General features: G+C 36.4%; 1 protein-coding gene across 1 annotated transcript in view; it reads right to left on the bottom strand.

Moving 5' to 3' along the window:
* Positions 1-17721, bottom strand: part of BLK (BLK proto-oncogene, Src family tyrosine kinase) — a 147897-nt gene that overhangs the window by 53829 nt on the left and 76347 nt on the right. Inside the window, exons 5-6 of the mRNA XM_073673898.1 lie at positions 4550-4651; positions 3051-3154 (exon numbers count right to left, since the gene is read on the bottom strand). Coding sequence (XP_073529999.1) covers positions 3051-3154; positions 4550-4651 — 206 coding nt within the window. The remainder of the gene's footprint in view (positions 1-3050; positions 3155-4549; positions 4652-17721) is intronic.

Below are 17721 nucleotides of genomic sequence, written 5' to 3'. Positions count from 1 at the left end.
TTAGTCTTGTTTTCACAAAATCTAATATAATGTCAGTTTCTGGTCTCGTCTCAAGGGCATTTATCAAGGCTGTATACGAATCTGGTAAACTGCACAATAATATAGTTGATATATGACTTTCTTTAATGTCTTCACCAATAGATCTTAGCTGTGATATCACTTCCATCATTGAGAATATGTGCTTCTGCATGTCGTCATTTGCACTCAATCTCATACTGTAAAGCTTTCTTAATAAAAATAACTTGTGATTCAAGCTAGGTCTTTCATACAGTTTTCTTAATTCTTACCACATTCCTTTAGCTGTTTCTTCATTTCTTATATGTATTAATTGAGCATCATCCACTAATAAGCTAATGGTGGCTCTCGCTTGTCTATTCTTCTTATCCCATGTCTGATTATCTTGATCTGGTCTTTCTGTAACAATTACTTCCCATAAATCATCCTTAGATAACAACATCTCTACTTCGAATTTCCATAACTGATCATTTTCACTATTCAGTTTAGCTACTGAGAATTTCAGTTCTGTGTTACTCATCATCTTTATATAGTCTTACTTGTTTAGAGAGTTGTACTGAAGATATTCTGCTGTTTTTTCTTGTTGATAGTTCCTGTATGTCTTGCCTGTGTTGAATTCTCTGTAATTATATCCAGCTCCTGGGATCGTGAATTCCTTTGTCACTCTGTATCTGGATTTATTTCCTTCTGTTTACAGAGCTTATCTTTGTGCTCCGTTATCTGGGGTTATAAACCAGGATCCTCTTGTAGTGCGGGCCTGTAGTGTCTGGGCTTTAGTGTCTGGGTTCCGGCCTGGGCCCATAACCTGTCGCAGAGTGCATCTTCTTACAGTCACCACTGTACTTACCAGAGCTTCAATCAGCAAGATATCTTGAGTAAACAGTATTTACTTCATACTGGTTAAACATGAGATACAATTCAGTGTCACACAGTCCTTGTGCTGCTGACATAACACATACAGGAAAAAAGAAAAACACAGGAAGTAAAAACAACCAACAATTGAGAGATTTCCTCCCACATTTACAGCAAGCATATAACTATACACACTATCGCCATGTGCTGTCTGGTTAGTATAAAGTCCTCCTTTCACTTATAATAAGTCCTAATCTGTTGTATATGCCAACAAGCAGCAGGGTGGAAATAAAAAGTAATTAACTATACTTTGATGTAACTTTTCAGAATAAGCTGTCCTGTGTGGTCTGTATATGGGGATAATTTCTAGGCATTATATGACTTGTATCCAGCATTTTTAGCAGTATACACCTCTGCAGGATCTATCTGTTAACTTGCAGTTGACTCTGAGCTGGTGGAGACAAACTGTAATGATTCTCCCATACACTGCACAGTGAACGGAAAGGGATTTCTGATTTTTCATTCATTATAGGAATCTGTCATAAGGATATCCCCCCACCAGCAAAAAAAGCAAACTATTTATATGCATATGCGACTCTTTCAAAGAGAAGTCCAGGAATACCTTCACATGGCCGGTCCGTTCCTTGGTAGCTATGGTAGATCTAAAGCCTCTGTCACTCCAGCTCTATTCTCCACCCAGTGCCGCCTCCTCTTGCATAACTGGCAGCTAGGGATGAGTGGATCCGTGGAAGTTCGGGTTTTGGTACCCAACCCAAACTTTATTTCAAAGTTTCGTCAGTACCAGAACTTTACCCGACCTTGAACCAGAACCCGATATCCCATGGAAAACTGTGTGGACTCCAACTTTTCAGCTGGAAAATTCTCTTTACCTCTCCCTCATCTTCTCCCTTTACCTCTCCCTCTTTCTCACCCTATCCCTCGCCTTCTCCCTTTCCCTCTTCCTTATTTTCAGCCTATCCATCTCCCTCTCCCGCTCTCTCACCCTCTCCCTCACCTTCTCCCTTTCCCTCTCCTTTTTTCTCACCCTATCCCTTTCCCGCTCCCTCTTTCTCACCCTCTCCCTCACCTTCTCCCTTTCTCTCACCCTCCCCTCACCTTCTCCGTTTCCCTCTCCTTTTTTCTCACCCTATCCCTTTCCCTCTCCCTCTCTCTCACACTCTCCCTCACCTTCTCCCTTTCCCTCTCCCTCTCTCTCACCCTCTCCCTCACCTTCTCCCTCTCTCTCACCTCTCCCTCACCTTCTCCCTTTCCCTCTCCCTTTTTCTCACCCTATCACTTTCCCTCTCCCACTCTTTCACCCTCTCCCTCTCCCTCAACTTCTCCTTTTCCTTCTTCCTCTTTCTCACCCTATCCCTCTCCCTCGCTTTATCCCTTTTCCTCTCCCTCTCTCTCACCCTCTCCCTCACCTTCTCCCTTTCCCTCTCCCTTTTTCTCACCCTATCCCTTTCCCTCTCCCGCTCTCTCATCCTCTCCCTCACCTTCTCCCTTTTCCTCTTGCTTTTTCTCACCCTTTCACTCTCCCTCTCTCTCACCCTCTTCCTCACCTTCTCCCTTTCTATCACCCTCCCCTCACCTTCTCCCTTTCTCTCTCCCTTTTTCTCACCCTATCCCTTTCCCTCTCCCTCTCTCTCACACTCTCCCTCACCTTCTCCCTTTCCCTCTCCCTCTCTCTCACCCTCTCCCTCACCTTATCCCTCTTTCTCACCCTCTCCCTCACCTTCTCTCTTTCCCTCTCCCTTTTTCTCACCCTATCGCTTTCCCTCTCCCGCTCTCTTACCCTCTCCCTCGCCCTCACCTTCTCCCTTTCGCTCTTCCTCTTTCTCACCCTATCCCTTTCCCTCTCTCACCCTCTCTCTCTCCCTCACATGTTCCCTTTCCCTCTCCGTGTTTCTCACCCTATCCCTCTCCCTCTCTCTCACCCTCTCTCTCTCTCCTGTACAAATGCTGAACTTTGAAGTTTGGGTTCGCTCATCTCTACTAGCAGCCTCTATGCAGTGTGAATTCAGAGAAAGGAGCAGGAGGAGGTGGCGCTTCCATAATTTATTCCAAGATGAAAGTTATTATTATGAGCTGTTACAATGATAAAAAGATAAAATATTTGCTAAAAAAAACACCTAATAACCAAACCATAAGTATAGATTTTGGATGCAATGTGACCATACCTAGGCTGGTTTCACTCTCCCGGATAAGGAAGGTTCCAGGGATGTTGTCTGGAGCCAACAGTTGTCTTTCAGCATCTTTCCGAGTGATGTTATTGAAAAAGAACCTGAGTAAAAATTCTGACACATTACATCTGGATTCATATGCCACAGACATTATGACATTTACCCCATACTGACATAGGAGTCAAACACAAATGTTGGCCAGCAGATGATGGCTGAAATTTAGCCATCATCTGCCTCTAACAGCTGTGAGTGGAACGAAGCAGTTAACGTGCTACATGCTGCTGTGAATCAGTGACAGCTTGTGACCCAGGGGTGCACTGTTCTAAATTCGCATCGACCATCCCATAATGTGATTACGGGACATCGATGTGTTGCCATTATGGTTGATAGTCTACTGGAGACCCCCGTGCCGGTCATAACACTACTACGCTTATAAAAGCCAGCGAGTGCTGCCATTCATAGGAGACACTGATTTTTCATATACACCACAGTACATATATATATATATGTATATAGCACAAAATAGGTATATAGCACAAAATAGGTATATACATAGGTATATAGCACAAACCATCAGAAAATCGCAGACACAAGTCCCCTAAGGGGACTATAAAATACAGTAAAAAGTAAGTGAAATTGTTTTTTTTAAGAATAAAAAAATATAAAAGTTATCTCCTATTAATAATAAAGAAATAATAAAAAATATACATAGATACAGAGGTATCTCTACTTTTGTAAAAGTCCAATCTATTAAAATATAAAATGAATTAACCCCATCGGTAAGTGGCGTAATAATAAAAAAATCAAACCGCCAGAATTGTTTTATTTTCAGCAGCCTCCACAGCGCAACAAAAAAAAATGAAATAAGAGGCGATCAAAACATCGTATATAAAATGGGATCAATAAAAATGTCGGCTCAGGGCGCAAGAAAAAAACCGTCACGCAGTCCCTTATCCCGAAAATTAAAAACAATACGGGTCCTGGAAAATAGAAACAAGCAAATAATAATGAAAAAAAAATTCTGAATTTTTTCACTAAGTAAATAAAAAATAAAAACTATGCATATTTGTTATCTGTGTAATCGTACTGACCTTCAGTCAGGTCATTTTTACTGTACAGTGAACATTATAAATAAAAATCCCAAAAAACAAATGTGGAATTACTCTTTATGGCAATTTTGCTACAATTGTAATTTTTTTTCTGCCTTCCAGTACATGATATGATAAAATGAATCGTGTCATTAAAAAAAACATAACAAAAAAAAAACTCTCATACAGGTATGTCAATGGAGATATAAAATAAGTATAGCTCTTGGAAAAAGAGGAGGAAAAAAGAAAAGTGAAAAAAAAATGGAAAATCGCCTTGTTGGGAAGTTTGTTAAAGGAGGTCTCAGCATGGACAATCTCTACTTGTTAGCATTAAATATATGTAAATATAGTGATTTTACTTTATTATATCAAATTACAAATTTCACAACTGACAAAAGTTTTACTCACTTTTCCATTTCCAAGACATTTACAATAGTAACAAAGTTACTGGGGATGTAGCCTTCTTCGCCAGAACGCTCAGACTTTGCCAACCACCAATCTCCACTGGAGCTGAGGAGAAAACAGTAAGAATATATCTAAGGAAATGCTTATACAGTTATATGAAAAAGTTTGGGCACCCCTATTAATCTTAAGCTTAATGTTTTATAAAAATTGGTGTTTTTGCAACAGCTATTTCAGTTTGATATATGTAATAACTGTTGGACACAGTAATGTTTCTGCCTTGAAATGAGGTTTATTGTACTAACAGAAAATGTGCAATCTGCATTCAAACAAAATTTGACAGGTGCATAAGTATGGGCACCTCACCAGAAAAGTGACATTAATATTTAGTAGATCCTCCTTTTGCAAAAATAACAGCCTCTAGTCGCTTCCTGTAGCTTTTAATGATTTCCTGGATCCTGGATGAAGGTATTTTTGACCATTCCTCTTTACAAAACAATTCCAGTTCAGTTAAGTTTGATGGTCGCCGAGCATGGACAGCCCTCTTCAAATGATCCCACAGATGTTCAATGATATTCAGGTCTGGGGACTGGGATGGCCATTCCAGAACATTGTAATTGTTCCTCTGCATGAATGCCTGAGTAGATTTGGAGCAGTGTTTTGGATCATTGTCTTGCTGAAAGATCCATCCCCTGCGTAACTTGAACTTTGTCACTGATTCTTGAACATTATTGTCAGGAATCTGCTGATACTGAGTGGAATCCATGCGTCCCTCAACTTTAACAAGATTCCCGGTGCCGGCATTGGCCACACAGCCCCAAAGCATGATGGAACCTACACCAAATTTTACTGTGGGTAGCAAGTGTTTTTCTTGGAATGCTGTGTTTTTTTGTCGCCATGCATAACGCCTTTTTGTATGACCAAACAACTCAATCTTGGTTTCATCAGTCCACAGGACCTTCTTCCAAAAAGAAATTGGCTTCTCCAAATGTGCTTTTGCATACCTCAGCCGACTCTGTTTGTGGCGTGCTTGCAGAAACGGCTTCTTTCGCATCACTCTCCCATACAGCTTCTCCTTGTGCAAAGTGCGTTGTATAGTTGACCGATGCACAGTGACACCATCTGCAGCAAGTTGATGCTGCAGCTCTCTGGAGGTGGTCTGAGGATTGTCCTTGACTGATCTCACCATTCTTCTTCTCTGCCTTTCTGATGTTTTTCTTGGCCTGCCATTTCTGGTCTTAACAAGAACTGTCCCTGTGTTCTTCCCTTTCCTTACTATGTTCCTCACAGTGGAAACTGACAGGTTAAATCTCTGAGACAGCTTTTTGTATCCTTCCCCTGAACAACTATGTTGAATAATCTTTGTTTTCAGATCATTTGACAGTTGTTTTGAGGAGCCCATGATGCCACTCTTCAGAGGAGATTCAAACAGGAGAACAACTTGCAAGTGGCCACTTTAAGTAGCTTTTCTCATGATTGCATACACCTGGCTATGAAGTTCAAAGCTCAATGAGGTTACAAAACCAAAAAAAGTGCTTTAGTAAGTCAATAAAAAGTAAGTAGGAGTATTTAAAACAAGAAAATGATAAAGGTGCCCATACTTATGCACCTGTCAAATTTTGTTTGAATGCAGATTGCACATTTTCTGTTAGTACAATAAATCTATTATATAGAGTCATTACACGCAGAGGGATCTATTATATAGAGTCATTACACGCAGAGCGATCTATTATATAGAGTCATTACACACAGAGTGATCTATTATATAGAGTCATTACACACAGAGGGATCTATTATATAGAGTCATTACACACAGAGGGATCTATTATATAGAGTCATTACACACAGAGTGATCTATTATATAGAATCATTACACACAGAGGGGTCTATTATATAGATTCATTACACACAGAGGGATCTATTATATAGAGTCATTACACACAGAGGGATCTATTATATAGTCATTACACACAGAGGGATCTATTATATACAGTCATTACACACAGAGGGATCTATTATATAGAGTCATTACACACAGAGCGATCTATTATATAGAGTCATTACACACAGAGGGATCTATTATATTGAGTCATTACACACAGAGCGATCTATTATATAGAGTCACTACACACAGAGGGATCTATTATATAGAGTCATTACACACAGAGGGATCTATTATATAGAGTCATTACACACAGAGCGATCTAATATCTATAGTCATTACACACAGAGGGATCTATTATATAGAGTCATTACACACAGAGGGATCTATTATATAGAGTCATTACACACAGAGGGATCTATTATATAGAGTCATTACACACAGAGGGATCTATTATATAGTCATTACACACAGAGCGATCTATTATATAGAGTCATTACACACAGAGGGATCTATTATATAGAGTCATTACACACAGAGGGATCTATTATATAGAATCATTACACACAGAGGGATCTATTATATAGAGTCACTACACACAGAGGGATCTATTATATAGAGCCATTACACACAGAGGGATCTATTATATAGAGTCATTACACACAGAGCGATCTATTATATAGAGTCATTACACACAGAGGGATCTATTATATAGAGTCATTACACACAGAGGGATCTATTATATAGAATCATTACACACAGAGGGGTCTATTATATAGATTCATTACACACAGAGGGATCTATTATATAGAGTCATTACACACAGAGGGATCTATTATATAGTCATTACACACAGAGGAATCTATTATATAGAGTCAGTACACACAGAGGGATCTATTATATAGAGTCATTACACACAGAGCGATCTATTATATAGAGTCACTACACACAGAGGGATCTATTATATAGAGTCATTACACACAGAGGGATCTATTATATAGAGTCATTACACACAGAGCGATCTATTATATAGAGTCATTACACACAGAGGGATCTATTATATAGAGTCATTACACACAGAGGGATCTATTATATAGAGTCACTACACACAGAGGGATCTATTATATAGAGTCATTACACACAGAGGGATCTATTATATAGTCATTACACACAGAGCGATCTATTATATAGAGTCATTACACACAGAGGGATCTATTATATAGAGTCATTACACACAGAGGGATCTATTATATAGAATCATTACACACAGAGGGATCTATTATATAGAGTCACTACACACAGAGGGATCTATTATATACAGTCATTACACACAGAGGGATCTATTACACACAGAGGGATCTATTATATAGAGTCATTACACACAGAGCGATCTATTATATAGAGTCATTACACACAGAGCGATCTATTATATAGAGTCATTACACACAGAGGGATCTATTATATAGAGTCATTACACACAGAGGGATCTATTATATAGAGTCATTACACACAGAGGGATCTATTATATAGTCATTACACACAGAGCGATCTATTATATAGAGTAATTACACACAGAGGGATCTATTATATAGTCATTACACACAGAGGGATCTATTATATAGAATCATTACACACAGAGGGATCTATTATATAGAGTCACTACACACAGAGGGATCTATTATATAGAGTCATTACACACAGAGGGATCTATTATATAGAGTCACTACACACAGAGGGATCTATTATATAGAGTCATTACACACAGAGGGATCTATTATATAGAGTCATTACACACAGAGCGATCTATTATATAGAGTCAATACACACAGAGGGATCTATTATATAGAGTCATTACACACAGAGGGATCTATTATATAGAATCATTACACACAGAGGGGTCTATTATATAGATTCATTACACACAGAGGGATCTATTATATAGAGTCATTACACACAGAGGGATCTATTATATAGAATCATTACACACAGAGGGGTCTATTATATAGATTCATTGCACAGAGAGGGATCTATTATATAGAGTCATTACACACAGAGGGATCTATTATATAGAGTCATTACACACAGAGGGATCTATTATATAGTCATTACACACAGAGGGATCTATTATATAGAGTCATTACACACAAAGGGATTTATTATATAGAATCATTACACACAGAGGGGTCTATTATATAGATTCATTACACACAGAGGGATCTATTATATAGAGTCATTACACACAGAGGGATCTATTATATAGTCATTACACACAGAGGGATCTATTATATAGAGTCATTACACACAGAGGGATCTATTATATAGAGTCATTACACACAGAGGGATCTATTATATAGAGTCATTACACACAGAGGGATCTATTATATAGAGTCACTACACACAGAGGGATCTATTATATAGAGTCATTACACACAGAGGGATCTATTATATAGAGTCATTACACACAGAGCGATCTATTATATAGAGTCATTACACACAGAGGGATCTATTATATAGAGTCATTACACACAGAGGGATCTATTATATAGAGTCATTACACACAGAGGGATCTATTATATAGAGTCATTACACACAGAGGGATCTATTATATAGTCATTACACACAGAGCGATCTATTATATAGAGTCATTACACACAGAGGGATCTATTATATAGAGTCATTACACACAGAGGGATCTATTATATAGAATCATTACACACAGAGGGATCTATTATATAGAGTCATTACACACAGAGCGATCTATTATATAGAGTCATTACACACAGAGGGATCTATTATATAGAGTCATTACACACAGAGGGATCTATTATATAGAGTCACTACACACAGAGGGATCTATTATATAGAGTCATTACACACAGAGGGATCTATTATATAGTCATTACACACAGAGCGATCTATTATATAGAGTCATTACACACAGAGGGATCTATTATATAGAGTCATTACACACAGAGGGATCTATTATATAGAATCATTACACACAGAGGGATCTATTATATAGAGTCACTACACACAGAGGGATCTATTATATAGAGTCATTACACACAGAGGGATCTATTATATAGAGTCATTACACACAGAGCGATCTATTATATAGAGTCATTACACACAGAGCGATCTATTATATAGAGTCATTACACACAGAGGGATCTATTATATAGAGTCATTACACACAGAGGGATCTATTATATAGAGTCATTACACACAGAGGGATCTATTATATAGTCATTACACACAGAGCGATCTATTATATAGAGTAATTACACACAGAGGGATCTATTATATAGTCATTACACACAGAGGGATCTATTATATAGAATCATTACACACAGAGGGATCTATTATATAGAGTCACTACACACAGAGGGATCTATTATATAGAGTCATTACACACAGAGGGATCTATTATATAGAGTCATTACACACAGAGCGATCTATTATATAGAGTCAATACACACAGAGGGATCTATTATATAGAGTCATTACACACAGAGGGATCTATTATATAGAATCATTACACACAGAGGGGTCTATTATATAGATTCATTACACACAGAGGGATCTATTATATAGAGTCATTACACACAGAGGGATCTATTATATAGTCATTACACACAGCGGGATCTATTATATAGAGTCATTACACACAGAGGGATCTATTATATAGAATCATTACACACAGAGGGGTCTATTATATAGATTCATTGCACAGAGAGGGATCTATTATATAGAGTCATTACACACAGAGGGATCTATTATATAGAGTCATTACACACAGAGGGATCTATTATATAGTCATTACACACAGAGGGATCTATTATATAGAGTCATTACACACAAAGGGATTTATTATATAGAATCATTACACACAGAGGGGTCTATTATATAGATTCATTACACACAGAGGGATCTATTATATAGAGTCATTACACACAGAGGGATCTATTATATAGTCATTACACACAGAGGGATCTATTATATAGAGTCATTACACACAGAGGGATCTATTATATAGAGTCATTACACACAGAGGGATCTATTATATAGAGTCATTACACACAGAGGGATCTATTATATAGAGTCACTACACACAGAGGGATCTATTATATAGAGTCATTACACACAGAGGGATCTATTATATAGAGTCATTACACACAGAGCGATCTATTATATAGAGTCATTACACACAGAGGGATCTATTATATAGAGTCATTACACACAGAGGGAACTATTATATAGAGTCATTACACACAGAGGGATCTATTATATAGAGTCATTACACACAGAGGGATCTATTATATAGTCATTACACACAGAGCGATCTATTATATAGAGTCATTACACACAGAGGGATCTATTATATAGAGTCATTACACACAGAGGGATCTATTATATAGAATCATTACACACAGAGGGATCTATTATATAGAGTCACTGCACACAGAGGGATCTATTATATAGAGTCATTACACACAGAGGGATCTATTATATAGAGTCATTACACACAGAGCGATCTATTATATAGAGTCATTACACACAGAGGGATCTATTATATAGAGTCATTACACACAGAGCGATCTATTATATAGAGTCATTACACACAGAGGGATCTATTATATAGAGTCATTACACACAGAGGGATCTATTATATAGAATCATTACACACAGAGGGGTTTATTATATAGAATCATTACACACAGAGGGGTTTATTATATAGATTCATTACACACAGAGTGATCTATTATATAGAGTCATTACACACAGAGGGATCTATTATATAGTCATTACACACAGAGCGATCTATTATATAGAGTCACTACACACAGAGGGATCTATTATATAGAATCATTACACACAGAGGGATCTATTATATAGAGTCATTACACACAGAGCGATCTATTATATAGAGTCATTACACACAGAGGGATCTATTATATAGAGTCATTACACAGAGGGATCTATTATATAGAGTCACTACACACAGAGGGATCTATTATATAGAGTCATTACACACAGAGGGATCTATTATATAGTCATTACACACAGAGCGATCTATTATATAGAGTCATTACACACAGAGGGATCTATTATATAGAGTCATTACACACAGAGGGATCTATTATATAGAATCATTACACACAGAGGGATCTATTATATAGAGTCACTACACACAGAGGGATCTATTATATAGAGTCATTACACACAGAGGGATCTATTATATAGAGTCATTACACACAGAGAGATCTATTATATAGAGTCATTACACACAGAGGGATCTATTATATAGAGTCATTACACACAGAGGGATCTATTATATAGAATCATTACACACAGAGGGGTCTATTATATAGATTCATTACACACAGAGGGATCTATTATATAGAGTTATTACACACAGAGGGATCTATTATATAGTCATTACACACAGAGGGATCTATTATATAGAGTCATTACACACAGAGGGATCTATTATATAGAGTAATTACACACAGAGCGATCTATTATATAGAGTCACTACACACAGAGGGATCTATTATATAGAGTCATTACACACAGAGCGATCTATTATATAGAGTCATTACACACAGAGCGATCTATTATATAGAGTCATTACACACAGAGGGATCTATTATATAGAGTCATTACACACAGAGGGATCTATTATATAGAGTCATTACACACAGAGGGATCTATTATATAGAGTCATTACACACAGAGGGATCTATTATAGAGTCATTACACACAGAGGGATCTATTATATAGAGTCATTACACACAGAGGGATCTATTATATAGAGTCATTACACACAGAGGGATCTATTATATAGAGTCATTACACACAGAGGGATCTATTATATAGAGTCATTACACACAGAGGGATCTATTATATAGAGTCACTACACACAGAGGGATCTATTATATAGAGTCATTACACACAGAGGGATCTATTATATAGTCATTACACACAGAGCGATCTATTATATAGAGTCATTACACACAGAGGGATCTATTATATAGAGTCATTACACACAGACGGATCTATTATATAGAATAATTACACACAGAGGGATCTATTATATAGAGTCACTACACACAGAGGGATCTATTATATAGAGTCATTACACACAGAGGGATCTATTATATAGAGTCATTACACACAGAGCGATCTATTATATAGAGTCAATACACACAGAGGGATCTATTATATAGAGTCATTACACACAGAGGGATCTATTATATAGAATCATTACACACAGAGGGGTCTATTATATAGATTCATTACACACAGAGGGATCTATTATATAGAGTCATTACACACAGAGGGATCTATTATATAGTCATTACACACAGCGGGATCTATTATATAGAGTCATTACACACAGAGGGATCTATTATATAGAATCATTACACACAGAGGGGTCTATTATATAGATTCATTGCACAGAGAGGGATCTATTATATAGAGTCATTACACACAGAGGGATCTATTATATAGAGTCATTACACACAGAGGGATCTATTATATAGTCATTACACACAGAGGGATCTATTATATAGAGTCATTACACACAAAGGGATTTATTATATAGAATCATTACACACAGAGGGGTCTATTATATAGATTCATTACACACAGAGGGATCTATTATATAGAGTCATTACACACAGAGGGATCTATTATATAGTCATTACACACAGAGGGATCTATTATATAGAGTCATTACACACAGAGGGATCTATTATATAGAGTCATTACACACAGAGGGATCTATTATATAGAGTCATTACACACAGAGGGATCTATTATATAGAGTCACTACACACAGAGGGATCTATTATATAGAGTCATTACACACAGAGGGATCTATTATATAGAGTCTTTACACACAGAGCGATCTATTATATAGAGTCATTACACACAGAGGGATCTATTATATAGAGTCATTACACACAGAGGGATCTATTATATAGAGTCATTACACACAGAGGGATCTATTATATAGAGTCATTACACACAGAGGGATCTATTATATAGTCATTACACACAGAGCGATCTATTATATAGAGTCATTACACACAGAGGGATCTATTATATAGAGTCATTACACACAGAGGGATCTATTATATAGAATCATTACACACAGAGGGATCTATTATATAGAGTCACTGCACACAGAGGGATCTATTATATAGAGTCATTACACACAGAGGGATCTATTATATAGAGTCATTACACACAGAGCGATCTATTATATAGAGTCATTACACACAGAGGGATCTATTATATAGAGTCATTACACACAGAGCGATCTATTATATAGAGTCATTACACACAGAGGGATCTATTATATAGAGTCATTACACACAGAGGGATCTATTATATAGAATCATTACACACAGAGGGGTTTATTATATAGATTCATTACACACAGAGTGATCTATTATATAGAGTCATTACACACAGAGGGATCTATTATATAGTCATTACACACAGAGCGATCTATTATATAGAGTCACTACACACAGAGGGATCTATTATATAGAATCATTACACACAGAGGGATCTATTATATAGAGTCATTACACACAGAGCGATCTATTATATAGAGTCATTACACACAGAGGGATCTATTATATAGAGTCATTACACACAGAGGGATCTATTATATAGAGTCACTACACACAGAGGGATCTATTATATAGAGTCATTACACACAGAGGGATCTATTATATAGTCATTACACACAGAGCGATCTATTATATAGAGTCATTACACACAGAGGGATCTATTATATAGAGTCATTACACACAGAGGGATCTATTATATAGAATCATTACACACAGAGGGATCTATTATATAGAGTCACTACACACAGAGGGATCTATTATATAGAGTCATTACACACAGAGGGATCTATTATATAGAGTCATTACACACAGAGAGATCTATTATATAGAGTCATTACACACAGAGGGATCTATTATATAGAGTCATTACACACAGAGGGATCTATTATATAGAATCATTACACACAGAGGGGTCTATTATATAGATTCATTACACACAGAGGGATCTATTATATAGTCATTACACACAGAGGGATCTATTATATAGAGTCATTACACACAAAGGGATTTATTATATAGAATCATTACACACAGAGGGGTCTATTATATAGATTCATTACACACAGAGGGATCTATTATATAGAGTCATTACACACAGAGGGATCTATTATATAGTCATTACACACAGAGGGATCTATTATATAGAGTCATTACACACAGAGGGATCTATTATATAGAGTCATTACACACAGAGGGATCTATTATATAGAGTCATTACACACAGAGGGATCTATTATATAGAGTCACTACACACAGAGGGATCTATTATATAGAGTCATTACACACAGAGGGATCTATTATATAGAGTCATTACACACAGAGCGATCTATTATATAGAGTCATTACACACAGAGGGATCTATTATATAGAGTCATTACACACAGAGGGATCTATTATATAGAGTCATTACACACAGAGGGATCTATTATATAGAGTCATTACACACAGAGGGATCTATTATATAGTCATTACACACAGAGCGATCTATTATATAGAGTCATTACACACAGAGGGATCTATTATATAGAGTCATTACACACAGAGGGATCTATTATATAGAATCATTACACACAGAGGGATCTATTATATAGAGTCATTACACACAGAGCGATCTATTATATAGAGTCATTACACACAGAGGGATCTATTATATAGAGTCATTACACACAGAGGGATCTATTATATAGAGTCACTACACACAGAGGGATCTATTATATAGAGTCATTACACACAGAGGGATCTATTATATAGTCATTACACACAGAGCGATCTATTATATAGAGTCATTACACACAGAGGGATCTATTATATAGAGTCATTACACACAGAGGGATCTATTATATAGAATCATTACACACAGAGGGATCTATTATATAGAGTCACTACACACAGAGGGATCTATTATATAGAGTCATTACACACAGAGGGATCTATTATATAGAGTCATTACACACAGAGCGATCTATTATATAGAGTCAATACACACAGAGCGATCTATTATATAGAGTCATTACACACAGAGGGATCTATTATATAGAGTCATTACACACAGAGGGATCTATTATATAGAGTCATTACACACAGAGGGATCTATTATATAGTCATTACACACAGAGCGATCTATTATATAGAGTAATTACACACAGAGGGATCTATTATATAGTCATTACACACAGAGGGATCTATTATATAGAATCATTACACACAGAGGGATCTATTATATAGAGTCACTACACACAGAGGGATCTATTATATAGAGTCATTACACACAGAGGGATCTATTATATAGAGTCATTACACACAGAGCGATCTATTATATAGAGTCAATACACACAGAGGGATCTATTATATAGAGTCATTACACACAGAGGGATCTATTATATAGAATCATTACACACAGAGGGGTCTATTATATAGATTCATTACACACAGAGGGATCTATTATATAGAGTCATTACACACAGAGGGATCTATTATATAGTCATTACACACAGCGGGATCTATTATATAGAGTCATTACACACAGAGGGATCTATTATATAGAATCATTACACACAGAGGGGTCTATTATATAGATTCATTGCACAGAGAGGGATCTATTATATAGAGTCATTACACACAGAGGGATCTATTATATAGAGTCATTACACACAGAGGGATCTATTATATAGTCATTACACACAGAGGGATCTATTATATAGAGTCATTACACACAGAGGGATCTATTATATAGAGTCATTACACACAGAGGGAACTATTATATAGAGTCATTACACACAGAGGGATCTATTATATAGAGTCATTACACACAGAGGGATCTATTATATAGTCATTACACACAGAGCGATCTATTATATAGAGTCATTACACACAGAGGGATCTATTATATAGAGTCATTACACACAGAGGGATCTATTATATAGAATCATTACACACAGAGGGATCTATTATATAGAGTCACTGCACACAGAGGGATCTATTATATAGAGTCATTACACACAGAGGGATCTATTATATAGAGTCATTACACACAGAGCGATCTATTATATAGAGTCATTACACACAGAGGGATCTATTATATAGAGTCATTACACACAGAGCGATCTATTATATAGAGTCATTACACACAGAGGGATCTATTATATAGAGTCATTACACACAGAGGGATCTATTATATAGAATCATTACACACAGAGGGGTTTATTATATAGATTCATTACACACAGAGTGATCTATTATATAGAGTCATTACACACAGAGGGATCTATTATATAGTCATTACACACAGAGCGATCTATTATATAGAGTCACTACACACAGAGGGATCTATTATATAGAATCATTACACACAGAGGGATCTATTATATAGAGTCATTACACACAGAGCGATCTATTATATAGAGTCATTACACACAGAGGGATCTATTATATAGAGTCATTACACAGAGGGATCTATTATATAGAGTCACTACACACAGAGGGATCTATTATATAGAGTCATTACACAGAGGGATCTATTATATAGTCATTACACACAGAGCGATCTATTATATAGAGTCATTACACACAGAGGGATCTATTATATAGAGTCATTACACACAGAGGGATCTATTATATAGAATCATTACACACAGAGGGATCTATTATATAGAGTCACTACACACAGAGGGATCTATTATATAGAGTCATTACACACAGAGGGATCTATTATATAGAGTCATTACACACAGAGAGATCTATTATATAGAGTCATTACACACAGAGGGATCTATTATATAGAGTCATTACACACAGAGGGATCTATTATATAGAATCATTACACACAGAGGGGTCTATTATATAGATTCATTACACACAGAGGGATCTATTATGTAGAGTTATTACACACAGAGGGATCTATTATATAGTCATTACACACAGAGGGATCTATTATATAGAGTCATTACACACAGAGGGATCTATTATATAGAGTCATTACACACAGAGCGATCTATTATATAGAGTCACTACACACAGAGGGATCTATTATATAGAGTCATTACACACAGAGCGATCTATTATATAGAGTCATTACACACAGAGCGATCTATTATATAGAGTCATTACACACAGAGGGATCTATTATATAGAGTCATTACACACAGAGG

This window comes from Phyllobates terribilis, unplaced genomic scaffold, assembly GCF_046119375.1.
Source record: "Phyllobates terribilis strain yellow unplaced genomic scaffold, ASM4611937v1 Scaffold_3__8_contigs__length_932513732, whole genome shotgun sequence".
NCBI classification, from domain to species: Eukaryota; Metazoa; Chordata; class Amphibia; order Anura; family Dendrobatidae; genus Phyllobates; species Phyllobates terribilis.
Note: the sequence above shows the minus strand (reverse complement) of the source record. Positions and strands in the feature narration are given on the sequence as shown.